The sequence below is a fragment of the Mauremys reevesii genome, linkage group 2 (genome assembly GCF_016161935.1).
Source record: "Mauremys reevesii isolate NIE-2019 linkage group 2, ASM1616193v1, whole genome shotgun sequence".
NCBI lineage: Eukaryota > Metazoa > Chordata > Testudines > Geoemydidae > Mauremys > Mauremys reevesii.
In genome coordinates, this window is record NC_052624.1 from 2,952,093 (window position 1) to 2,963,518 (window position 11,426).

Sequence of the window (11,426 nt, forward strand, 5' to 3'; positions counted from 1 at the left end):
AAAGGGTAAGAACAAATGGTCAGTTTTCACAATGGCAAGAGGAAAATAGTAGTGTCCCACAGGGGTCTGTATTGGGACCAGTCCTATTCAACATATTCATAAGTGATCTGGATAAACGGGTAAACAGTGAGGTGGCAAAATCTGCAAACACTACAAAATTACTCGAGGTAGTTAAGTCCAAAGCAGACTGCCAAGAGTTACAAAGGGATCTCAAAACTGGGTGACTGGGCAACAAAATGGCAGATGAAATTTAATGCTGATAAAACGCAAAGTAATGCACATTGGAAAACATAATCCCAACGCTACATAAAAAATGATGTATGAAGAAAGATCTTGGAGTCATCATGGATAGTTCTTTGAAAACATCAGCTCAATGTGCAGCGGCAGTCTAAAAACTGCACAGACTGGCAATAGGAAGGGAATAGATAATAAGAGAAAATATCAAACAGCCTCTATGTAAATCCATGGTTTGCTCACACCTTGAATATTGTGTGAAGATCTGGTCACCTCATCTCAAAAAAGATGTATTGGAATTGGAAAAGATACAGAGAAGGGCAACAAGAAACATTAGGGGTCTGGAACAGCTTCCATATAAGGAGAGAATAAGACTGGGACTTTTCAGTTTGGAAAGGAGACGACTAAAGGGGGATATGATAGAGGTCTATAAAATCCTGACTGGTGTGGAGAAAGCGAATAGGGAAGTGTTATTTACTCCTCATAACACAAGAACTAGGGGTCACCCAATAAAATGAATAGGCAGCAGGTTTAAAACAAACATAAGGACGTACTTTCTCACACAACGCACAGTCAGCCTGTGGGACTCTTTTCCCGAGGATGTTCTGTAGGCCAAACGTGTAACAGGATTCAAAAAAAGAACTAGATAAGTTGATGGAGGATAGGTCCATCAATGGCTATTGATGATTGCCGTGTTCTGTTCATTCCCTCTGGGGCACCTGGCATTGGCCACTGTAGGCAGACAGGACACTGGGCTAGATGGACCATTGGTCTGACCCAGCATAGCCGTTCTTATGTTCTTAGCCCTAAACAGCTGAGTCTTTTAGCCCAAGCAGGAGAGAGGCTCCTGTTGATATCCAGATATCCCAGGTTCAATCTCCACTGCTGGGGACTCACCCAGAGTAACAACTAGCTCATACATCTAAATAATTTCTCTTATGTCTTGCGTATCCTCCAGCCTGCTGTATGATCCAAGCAAAGCTTTCCATGCAGATTCTTTGTCCGCTGCAGTCATGAGAATAACCCTAGCGCATTTTTTAAGGGGGAGGCACCCAGCACTTGCCTAGAGCCCTTCTCCACTTTCATTCATCATCATTCATGCCCGTCACCCCAACCGGGGTATGGGCCGCCAACAACAGATCTCCAGAGTCTTCTATCCTGGGCCATTCGCTCTAGCTGGTTCCAGGTATAGCCCATTTTTTTGCTATCAACCTGAAGGTCGCGTCGCCAGGTATTTCTTGGGCGGCCTCTTTTCCGCTTGCCTTGGGGGTTCCACTGCAGTGCCTGTCTGGTGATGTTGGTTGGCTGCTTGCGTAGTGTATGTCCTATCCAGCCCCACCTTCTCCTTCTAATTTCTTCCTCTGCTGGGAGTTGATGGGTCCTCTCCAAGAGGTGGATGTTACTGATGGTGTCTGGCCAGCGGATTTGGAGAATCCTTCTGAGGCAGCTATTAATGAAGGTCTGGATCTTCCTGGTGGTTGTTTTGGTTGTCCTCCAGGTTTCAGCTCCATACAGTAAGACTGATTTCACGTTGGATTCTCCACTTTGGCAGTCAGCAAAGCTGGCCCTTGGAGTGACTCCCTGTCCCGTGCAGCAGCTGGCTACAGATCGTGGGCTGGCCCATGCAGGTATGCCGTGCTTCTGGAAACGGAGTCACACACTGGGTGCGGCTGCCCTGCCGTGCATTTTCTGGTGCATGATAAACACCAACTCCACAGCGAAGGTTTTCTAGCAGTCGGTGAAGCGGAGGGGCGCACAGCGGGTGTGGATTTGCTGGTGCTTGGTCAGTGTGGAGCGGCGGCCGAAGCGCTTGTCACACAGTTTGCAGGGGAAAGGCTTCTCGCCGGTGTGGATGCGGAGGTGCTCGGTGAGGTGCGATTGCTTGCGGAAGCTGCGGGCGCAGCGGCTGCAGGGGTAGGGCCGCTCGCCCGTGTGGAAGCCGTAGTGCTTGACAAAGTCGCACTTGAAGATGAAGTGTTTCTCGCAGAGGGCGCACGGGTAGGGGCCGTTCTCCAGGTGCACCCGCCGGTGGACGTTGAGGTAGGAGCGCCGGCGGAACTGCTTGTCGCACAGACTGCAGGAGAAGGGCTTCTCCTCCGTGTGGCTCGGCTGGTGCCTCTTCAAAGCCAGCGGGCTCCTGAAGCTCTGGGGGCAGAGGGGGCAGGGGTAGGGCTTGTCCTTGGCAGGAGCAGGCAGATGCTCCGGCGCTCGCCCCAGGACGCTCGCCCCTGGGAACGGCCTCTCCTTGAAGGCAAGTGATTGTGACCAGACCCCGTTCCCGTGGCCCTGGGGCCAACAGGGCTCCTCTCCCTGGGGGCCGGTCTCGTGCTTGACGGTGCGAGTCTGCCTGCCAAAGCTCTGGTCGCCCACGCCGGGCAGACCCGGCCTCTCCTCGGTGTGAGACCTCTCGTGCCGCAGGGCATAGGCCCGGGTGCTAAAGCTCTTGTGGCACCTGCCGCAGGGGTAGGGCTTGGCCGCCGGGTGGCTGCGGCGGGGCAGCTTGTGGAGGGGGTCTCTGTCCCGGGCGACCCGCAGGCCCGGCCGCGCGTGGGTCTCCTGGTGCTTGTTGAGGGTGGAGCGCCGGGTGAAGCTCTTGGGGCAGAGGCTGCACCGGAAGGGCTTCTCGCCGGTGTGCGTGCGCAGGTGGTCGCTGAGGTGGGAGCGCCGGCGGAACCACCGGCCGCACAAGCCGCAGGGGAAGGGCTTCTCGCCGCTGGGCACCCGCTGGCGCCTGGCCAGGGCCTGCTGCCCGGTGAAGCTCTCGGGGCCCAGGGCACAGGGGTAGGGCCACTCCTCCAGGTGGGCACGCTCGTGCTTGGCAGCGTAGGAGCGCGTGCTGAAGCTCTTGCCGCAGACACCGCAAGGGAAGGGCTTCCCCCCGGCGTGTGTCCTCTTGTGCTGGGCCACGGGCCCCAGCGTGCTGAAGGTCGCGTGGCCCCTCCCGCTTGGGTAGGCCTTGTCCGCCTTGCAGGCCCGGCGCGGCTTTGGCAGGTCGTTCTGCCAGGCTGGCTCCCTGGGGCGCTCGGCGCGCCTCCGGGGCCGCTCCTTGGCGTGGATCTCCTGGTGCTTGTTGAGGGTGGAGCGCCGGCTGAAGCTCTTGGGGCAGAGGCTGCACTGGAAGGGCTTCTCGCCCGTGTGTGTGCGCAGGTGCTCGTTGAGGTGCGAGCGCCGCCGGAAGCCCTTGCTACAGCGGTTGCAGCGGTACGGCCGCTCGCCGCTGTGCACTCGGCAGTGCCTCACCAGGTCCGAGCGGCGCAGGAAGTCCCTGTCGCACTTGGAGCACCACAGGAGCCGCTCTCTCTGCTGATCTCGCTGCTGCTCGCCGGCCGGGGACTCGCCCGGATAAGGCTCCTCCACTATGTGAACCTGGAGGTCATCCATTATCTCAGTCTTGCAGATGACAAGACTCTGGTCTTTGCCACCGCTGGATGGATCCGCTCCCACATGAGTCCTCTGGCTGCCAGCGGCACCCAGCCACGGGCTGTAGCTTTCATCGTATTTGGTGCATGGAGGAGCCTCTGCCTCTTCTCTGGGGGCACTCTGGTACTGCTGAGCACTGAAACCCGTTCCATAGCCACCATCTTCTTCAATCTCTTCCTTCGCACGGCAGCGAGCCTCCTGCAGGGCGGTGCCGTCGGCCTGGAGCTGCCATCGCAAACTGCCGTCACACCGCGAAGGACACTCGAGTGGAACTTCCACCTCCCCGAAGGGCTCTGTCTTGCACTTAGTGAGGACAGCGGGAGCTTTGCCATCGACATCGCTGAGAGCAGCCTGGGGGGCCGTGTGCAGCTGACCACCCAAAGGTGAAGCATTGTTCTCCGAGCCCCACGAAACGGGCCTTTCCTCCACAGATAAAGGGAGACGCTCAGGGATTTGGATTTCAACTTCGCTGTCCTCCAGTTTCACCTTTCCACTTGCATTCAGGCATTCAGCAACTGGAAGGAAACAACACCCATCTCATTAGGCACACGGAAGAGCGAAGCCCCCCCTGCATTTCTTGACTAGATTTAATTCTCTTAGGAATTCCTAGTCACATGAATCTGAAACTAAGACATGCCCCTGAACTCCGAAAGAGCCCATATGTGAACCAGGCAGCTAGCAAGAGGAATTAACCACTGGAACAATTTACCAAGTGCCATGGTGGATTCTCCATCACTAACAATTTTTAAATCAAGATGGGATGTTTATTTTGGGGCAGTTCCCTGCCCTGTGTCATGCAGGAGGGCAAACTGGATGATCCCAGGGGCCCCTTCTGGCCTCGGAATCTCTGAAGCGAAGAGAAAGGTGGTACTTATTCAGCGGAGACACAACCATGTATTGTGCCTGAGGTCACTAATCCCAACTTCCATCCCATAATAAGCCAGGTCCTGGCCGCTTCGCTGACAGAACCACACTGAGCTGCCTGCGAGGAGGAAGCTTTTCTGCAGGTTTCCCACGTAAAACAGAGCTGGTTTAAAATGTGGAAATCACAGTTTTGCTACAAATTTCTAGATGGTTTCCTTTCGTAGGGTGCAAAACTGCCCCATGTTTTGTTTTTTCAAAATCAATTGAAATTGTTAGCAACACACCAGTTTCTAATTTTTTTCATGCACCAGAAGCCTGGAGCACAATAAATGTCAGCAATTGTTCTGTCACGTCAGTTTTTCAAGAAGATTTTCCACTCCCAAAACAAGGCCCCATTTCCACAACAGAAGCTTTGGGTGTGAAGAATTTCAGCCAGCTCCTCTGCTCAGGGATGTTTCTTTTCTCTTGCCATCATTTCTCGTACTCACCCATGGACACGGGGTCCAGGGCCTCCCAGGCAGAGGCCTCCTCCGCACGGGGCTTTCCCCCTTCCTCCATCAGCAGCAGGAGGGCAGGTTTGGGCATATCACCACCTGCATGTTACAAACCAACCATCAGAAATAATCAGAGCCGGCCCGCGGCAGTCATATCCTTCTGCTAAGGGCTGTACAGCAAACCTTCCTGAGCCCTTCGTACGGATGTGGGCTTCCCATCCCTTCCCAGGAGAGAGGTGCCTCCTAGTGGGTTGAGACGCAGGCTTCCTGAGCGCTAATCCCGGCTCTGTGGCTTTGAGAGGCTTCGCTTGGCCTGCGTGTCTGCTTTCCTGCCCTGGACTAGGAGTCTGACAAGCGGCTGAGAGGGGAGAAGTAGCCCCGGGCAGCAGAGGAAGCTCTACCTGAGACAGACCAGGAGATAGAGAAGTGGGGTAGGAAGGAGGCCAGGGAAACGCCGACAGGGACTGAGACTGAGCAGCCCTGGGCTGCTAGTCAGAGGGTCCTTGGACCAGAACCTGGAGCAGGAGGGGGGCCCAGGTTCCCCTACCAGCCACGGGGCAGTGGCACAGGACCTAGAGATGGAACAGAGACCATCTTAGGCAGCATCTGGACAGCTTCGTCCAGTGGGACCTTGGTACCCCGCAAAGGGGAGACTGTCTAGTGGCGTGTCTGCAGGGCCGACTTACACAGAGGGAGGGACCACGTGCGAGCAGCCGAGGACACGGGCACCAGACAGGGTGAAAGCTGATTCCCAGACCTAGCCACAAGTAGGTGCATCTGCGGTGAGCGGAGCCCTTTCCAAAGAGCACGGCATTTGCTGGACGGGATCAGATCGCCTAGTCCAGTACCCTCTTTCCAAACAGCAGCCAGCACCAGCCGCAATACAAGGTGAGACACGCCCTGCAGTAGGCACTACTGGAATAACCTGCCTACAGGGGCAAATGTTTTCTTAAAGTCCCTTCCTCAGTTAAAGGCTGGCTACTGCCTGGAAGCATGAGGGTTTCTGTTCCTTCCAAACTGCTTTTTAAACCTTTGTCTGGTGTTACAGCAATATTCTCCTTATCCACATAAACACCCAGTCCTTTTTTGAAACTGGCCAAGTGTTTGGCCTTAATGATATCTTGTGGCAATGAGTTCCACCGGCTGTTTTACCACTGTCAGCCCTGAAGAGCTAATAGATTGTACATACAGGCAAGAAAAGCTGCACCTCATTCTGCCTCATGGATTCCCAGCAAAATTACCAGTTAAATCCCTATTTCAGGATCTTTACGGCTTGCAGAAAAAACACAGCCTGATTTTTCAGAAGCTAGGTTGAGCCTGCAGGGCCGAAAATGAGGCAGGGGGGTTAGCTAAGCCCATTCATCTGGAAGCTATTTCTGGGAATAAGTGGCCAATGCTAAAGTATCAATTTTAGGCACTTTTATGAAAAACCAAGAACAAAATTGTTAGTGTTTACAAGAGGGAACTCCGTTCTGTAAGAGGGTAACGTTTAAAGGCAAAATAGGTGAACACCGAGGGTTATTTACAGAGGTGGCCCCTCATTTATGCAAAACCAAAAATCTTCAAGACACCAGAGTGAAACAAGTTGGGAATCCCAGTTCCCAACACGGCAATCACAAAAAGCCATCAGCACAACTGCCACCAAGTGGCTCTGACTGGTGGTCTCATCAGATTGACTAGACCATGGAGAGCGACTCCCCTCTCCTCCAGGATGTTTTCACGCTGGGAGGGTGGGACAGCACTGGAACAGAATGTGAGAAGCAGGCACTGCTGCTGCTCCCCTGCTTTGTAGATAAACAAGACCTAGCTCGTAGGGTTTTTTTCACCAGTAGATCTCAAAGCGCTTCAACAAAAAAAGATCGGTATCATTGGGATAATGATATTGACCTCCTCTGGGAAGTGCTTTGCATTTTACAAATAGGGAAACTGAGGCACAGAAGGGTGAAGTGAGTTGCCCAAGGTCAAACAGCAGGCTAGTGGCAGAGGCCGGACTAGGACCCAGATCTCCTGAGCCCTAACCCACGGCTCTATCCACTAGGAGACACTGCCTTCCGTTTCCAGGGCTGCCAAGCCCACACCCTTCATTTGAAGATTAAAAGGGCGGAAAAAACTCTCAAAGCCATTCAGACGTGACAGCTCCCCATTAACGTACAGTCACTTACCCAGTGATATCAGTATCTCATAGTTCTCTCTCATCACGTCCCAGTACAGCTCCTTCTGCCATTCCGCCAAGATCTCCCACTCCTCCCGGGTGAAACTGACTGAGACATCGGCAAATGACACTGGGACCTGAAATCACAGGAAATGATTATTCATATGTACTGCAGTCGCAGCTCAACATGGATTTCAACAGCAGAACCAAGAAGAAAACATGGACCTTTATGTTCCACCTTTTTGCATGATTGGGAGGAGGAGGAAGAAATATGAGTTTTGGTTTTCTAACCACAGGAAAAGTATCCTTTCCCCCCTCCATGAGTCTCTCCCTCAAACACCAGCAGAATTCATTTGTTCTCTTTTCTTCATTTGCCTTTCGGTTGAGATTCGAGCTCTCTCCAACGTTTGATTTTATTTGATGAATTTTTTAAAAATTATTTGACAATTCTCACCGGCATTCTTCCTATTTGTGAAGCGGGGCAAATAATGAACATATACAAAACTGAGCCTGCCATGAATATGTTAGTGACACATTATTTTCATTACTCCCCCAGCTTTGACTGAGATCAGACCTGAAGTTTCAGGGGGAAAAACACCCCAAGAAATTGTTATAAGTGTTTTAAAAGAATTTACCTCTCAAAAGACACCACATTGAACAGTCACTTCCCCAAAAGCTGCAGTATCGCTACTGTCAACTGGAGTGGTTTGGACTGGTGCTGGAGAGTGATGCATGTTTTAGAGAGAGAACAAAGAAATGCCTTCCCAACCCTAACTAAAGCATTCTGTTTATCTAGGCAGGTGCAGGGCTCATCACCAGGGTACTCACGGTAGCTGTCACAAGTGTTATATTATTATTTAAGTCATATGCAAAAACAAACACCCAGGAGCCTCCATATAAATGTGCACAATAATTGCATGTGTTTTTAAAGTGGCGATCAATGATTTGCTATAAAATGACATTGTAAATCACGGATGATCACAGACATTTTGCACACTGTACTAACATTACACAGCGATCTCGCAGCAAAGGTGTGCACCATTTTCAATTTACCATGCATGCACCAGGGACAAGACAGGTGGGGAATTTATCAAATCACCTGATGATTCCTGAAGTCAATTCCTCACCAAAGCCATGTTTAGCACTTGGCCAATCGGACATTGCATCAAAATCACTCAGCCTATCTCATTCAAGCTTGTTGCAAGTCCTGACCAATCCGCACCTACAGAGTCAACATCCCAGGTCGCACTTTGGTGCAAGTTTTCCCAATTTAATAAAATCTCTGAGCACTATTTGTGTATTCGAGCAGACCAATTACAAATTTCAGCTTCCTGCTTCTGCCTCTTGAAATGGCTGCCCCGGTGGGGACTGTGAGAATTTGGTGGGGATGTGTGGGGAGGGAAGGGCTGCAGAATCAAACTGAGCACCCTCCGATGGGGACAGCGTATCCCCATTTAGCATCCAGGGTTTTACCTGGTCACTTCGGGGGCTGATCTTGCACTCTTTGCCCAGGTGAAACCCACTGAAGTCACTGGGAGTTTTGCCTGAGTGAGGACAGCAGGTTTGGGCCATCAGACATATTTGCAAATTATTTTTGCCCACACCAAAGCATTGTTAAATATGTCAAATGAGAGCGTTGCTTATCCCCCCGCCCCCGTTCTGTTCATGACATTTATCGGGTCGGTTTTTAAAATGACACGATTTCATTCTGGGCTTGCCGAGTTTAAAAACAGGCTTATGTTACAGTGAAGGCTGCTCTCTCTTTATTTCTGAAACCAATCGCACAGGCTTCCCCGTGGTTGGTGTTTAAAACGTGAACACGGGTGCAGTTAACAAAGCTATAGCTGGAGGGCAGCAATTTTTGTAATTATTAATTATTAGTAGTATTATTATTGTCATGCACAGTGCAGAGGCCGAAGGAGGGAAGTCCCAGCGCCCTGTTTGCTGTTTTCATGCTGCAGCATCACCTGCCAAGCACAGGGGAAGAGGCCAAGCCTAGAGTCCGAAGATGCATTTCCTACCTGCAAGACAGAAACCCTTTCAGACATTTTCCTTCCACCTTCTCAGCAGCCCCAGGCTGACAGAATCTCTGCAGCAGCAGCAGCAGCAGGAGCCTGGCTGAGCAGCTCCCTGGGCCCCCAGCTGCATTCAGGGTGGCTCTGGCTTCCTGTCTCTCACCCACGCTGCAGCAGCTCTGACTCCTGGGCAGGGCAGGCAGGAGGAAACCCCCTCCCATTGGTTAGCAGGGAGAGGAGGGAGGAGGAGACACACGCATGATGCTTGCGCCCCCCACCACCCCCCCAGACCATCCCGCTCCCAGGGCGAGGATAGGCCGCCCCCTGGCGGACGTTGGGAGGGGGAACTTGGAACAATCATTACAGACCAAAAAACCCAGCTAATAAAACTCCATGCATCTGATGAAGTGGGGTTTTCACCCACGAAAGCTTGTGCCCAAATAAATCTGCCACCAGCCTCCTCATTGTTTTTGTGGATACAGACTAACACGGTTACTCCCTGATAGGTAATAGTTTGCACTTCTGCAGCATTTGAGGCACAGAAAGGCTTTAGGTAAAGCTCCCAGCATCCCTTTGAGATGAGTCTTATCCCCCCTCCCACCCCTGACAGGTGAGGAAACTGAGGCACAAGGGACTTCAATAACTTGTGTCTGTCTCTCTGGGCTCTTCTACAGCACCCATCGTGGGTATTTAAGCCAACACCATTCAGGACACACTTCTGCTTGGCATGCAGGGCTGGGGCTGAGTGGGTCGGGTTTGTGAGGGCAGGTCCCGGTGACATTTGGCGATGTCTCGGTGCACTTCTCCCGGGGGGAGCGGGAGATGCTGGCAGAGCGGCAGAAGGAGCTGTACCGGGAAGTGATGAAGGACAACTATGGAATTCTGGTCTTGATGGGTGAGCCTCGGGTGTCCTTCTCTTCGAGCAGGGGGAGCTGTGAAATAGCCAGAGGGCTTTTCTCTCAGGGCTGCAGTTAGCATGTTTGGATGCATTAGAAATCTGTGCACCCTCCAGCGCAGAGCGCAGTCATTGTAAAATGACTGGCCCAAACCCTCCACTGAAGTCATTGGGCCTATGCTGATTTACAACATCATAGGATCTGACCCTTACTTGCAGTGCAGTCTGACTTTACAGCATACCTGGTGTTGTGCCGGTGCAGAGGAAGGCACAGTTCCTGCCCCAATTAACTTACAGACTGAGTCAGGCAGTGCTGTCCAGCCATATAACAGAATAGACGATCCGAGCATCAGCAGATACTGGTTTTCCTTGTGCTATCCTTACACCCTCTCTCCTCGGCCAGTCAGTGGTGCCAGGGTTTGTGGGAGAAGGGATTTGATGAGAGCAAGGGAAGCCAGCTGCTGCACTAGGGGAGGATGAGAGTTCCTGGTGCACAGTGTGGCGTGAACACACGAGTGGGAGAATACATCCCCAAATACATCTCCTTTGTCTGCCCCCCCAACCCCAGGCTATGAAAGTGCCACACCTGACATCATATCCCAGATGGAACAAGGGGAAGAGACGCGGGTCGGGGACCAGCAGGACTCGGTGAAAAGCAGAGCCCCCACCCCCGGTGAGTAATGCTTGGGAGGAGTGGGTGAGCAGCCCGCTAGTCTGCACCCTTTGGAAATGGGGTGCACATGCCAGGAATTCTCCCAGTTCTCCTGCTCTGTGACTTTGGCGATTCTCTGATGGTCTGGCTTGGAGGGTTTGCTGGATCCCATAGTCCAACACCCCCAAGTCAAGTAGGAAGGACCCTACAATACCATCCCCAGGGGCATGGCTATTGTGCCTCACTCTCTGCAAAGCGCTCGGGTAGCAAGTTGGGGAGAAACCTTCCGTCTCTTATAGCCACTTGCACCCATGAGGTGTGAGCGAGAGGCTCTATTAACCCTATTTTGTACTCATTTGAAGTGCAACAGCAATCAGGTCCTGCACCCCCTGCCACCTCCACGCACGCGCCTTCTGCCGCCTCCACGCACGCACCTCCTGCTGCCTTCAGGTCCTGCACCCCCTGCTGCCTCCATGCACGCACGCGCCTTCTGCCGCCTCCACGCATGCGCCTCCTGCTGCCTTCAGGTCCTGCACCCCCTGCCGCCTCCACGCACGCGCCTCCTGCTGCCTCCACTTCACATAGTGCTTTATCTGTAGGTGGCGGTTTTGTTTCCAGACCTGGCCTGCAAGCTTAGAGGGGAGGAGCTGGGAGGGTGCTGCTTGGAAGACATGTGAGCAGCCCAGGGAGACACCGGCCG

At 52.7% G+C, this 11,426-nt stretch overlaps 1 protein-coding gene across 1 annotated transcript; it reads right to left on the bottom strand.

The window, feature by feature from the left end:
- Nucleotides 1-1,723: 1,723 nt before the first annotated feature.
- LOC120397104 (zinc finger protein 271-like) lies at nt 1,724-9,311 on the bottom strand. The gene is made up of 4 exons (XM_039522608.1): nt 9,186-9,311; nt 7,175-7,301; nt 5,007-5,111; nt 1,724-4,169 (listed from the first exon to the last, which is right to left on the bottom strand). Exons 1-4 carry the CDS (start codon nt 9,210-9,212, stop codon nt 1,963-1,965), a joined length of 2,466 nt encoding a protein of 821 aa, XP_039378542.1. The 5' UTR covers nt 9,213-9,311; the 3' UTR covers nt 1,724-1,962.
- Between the last annotated feature and the right edge of the window lie 2,115 nt (nt 9,312-11,426).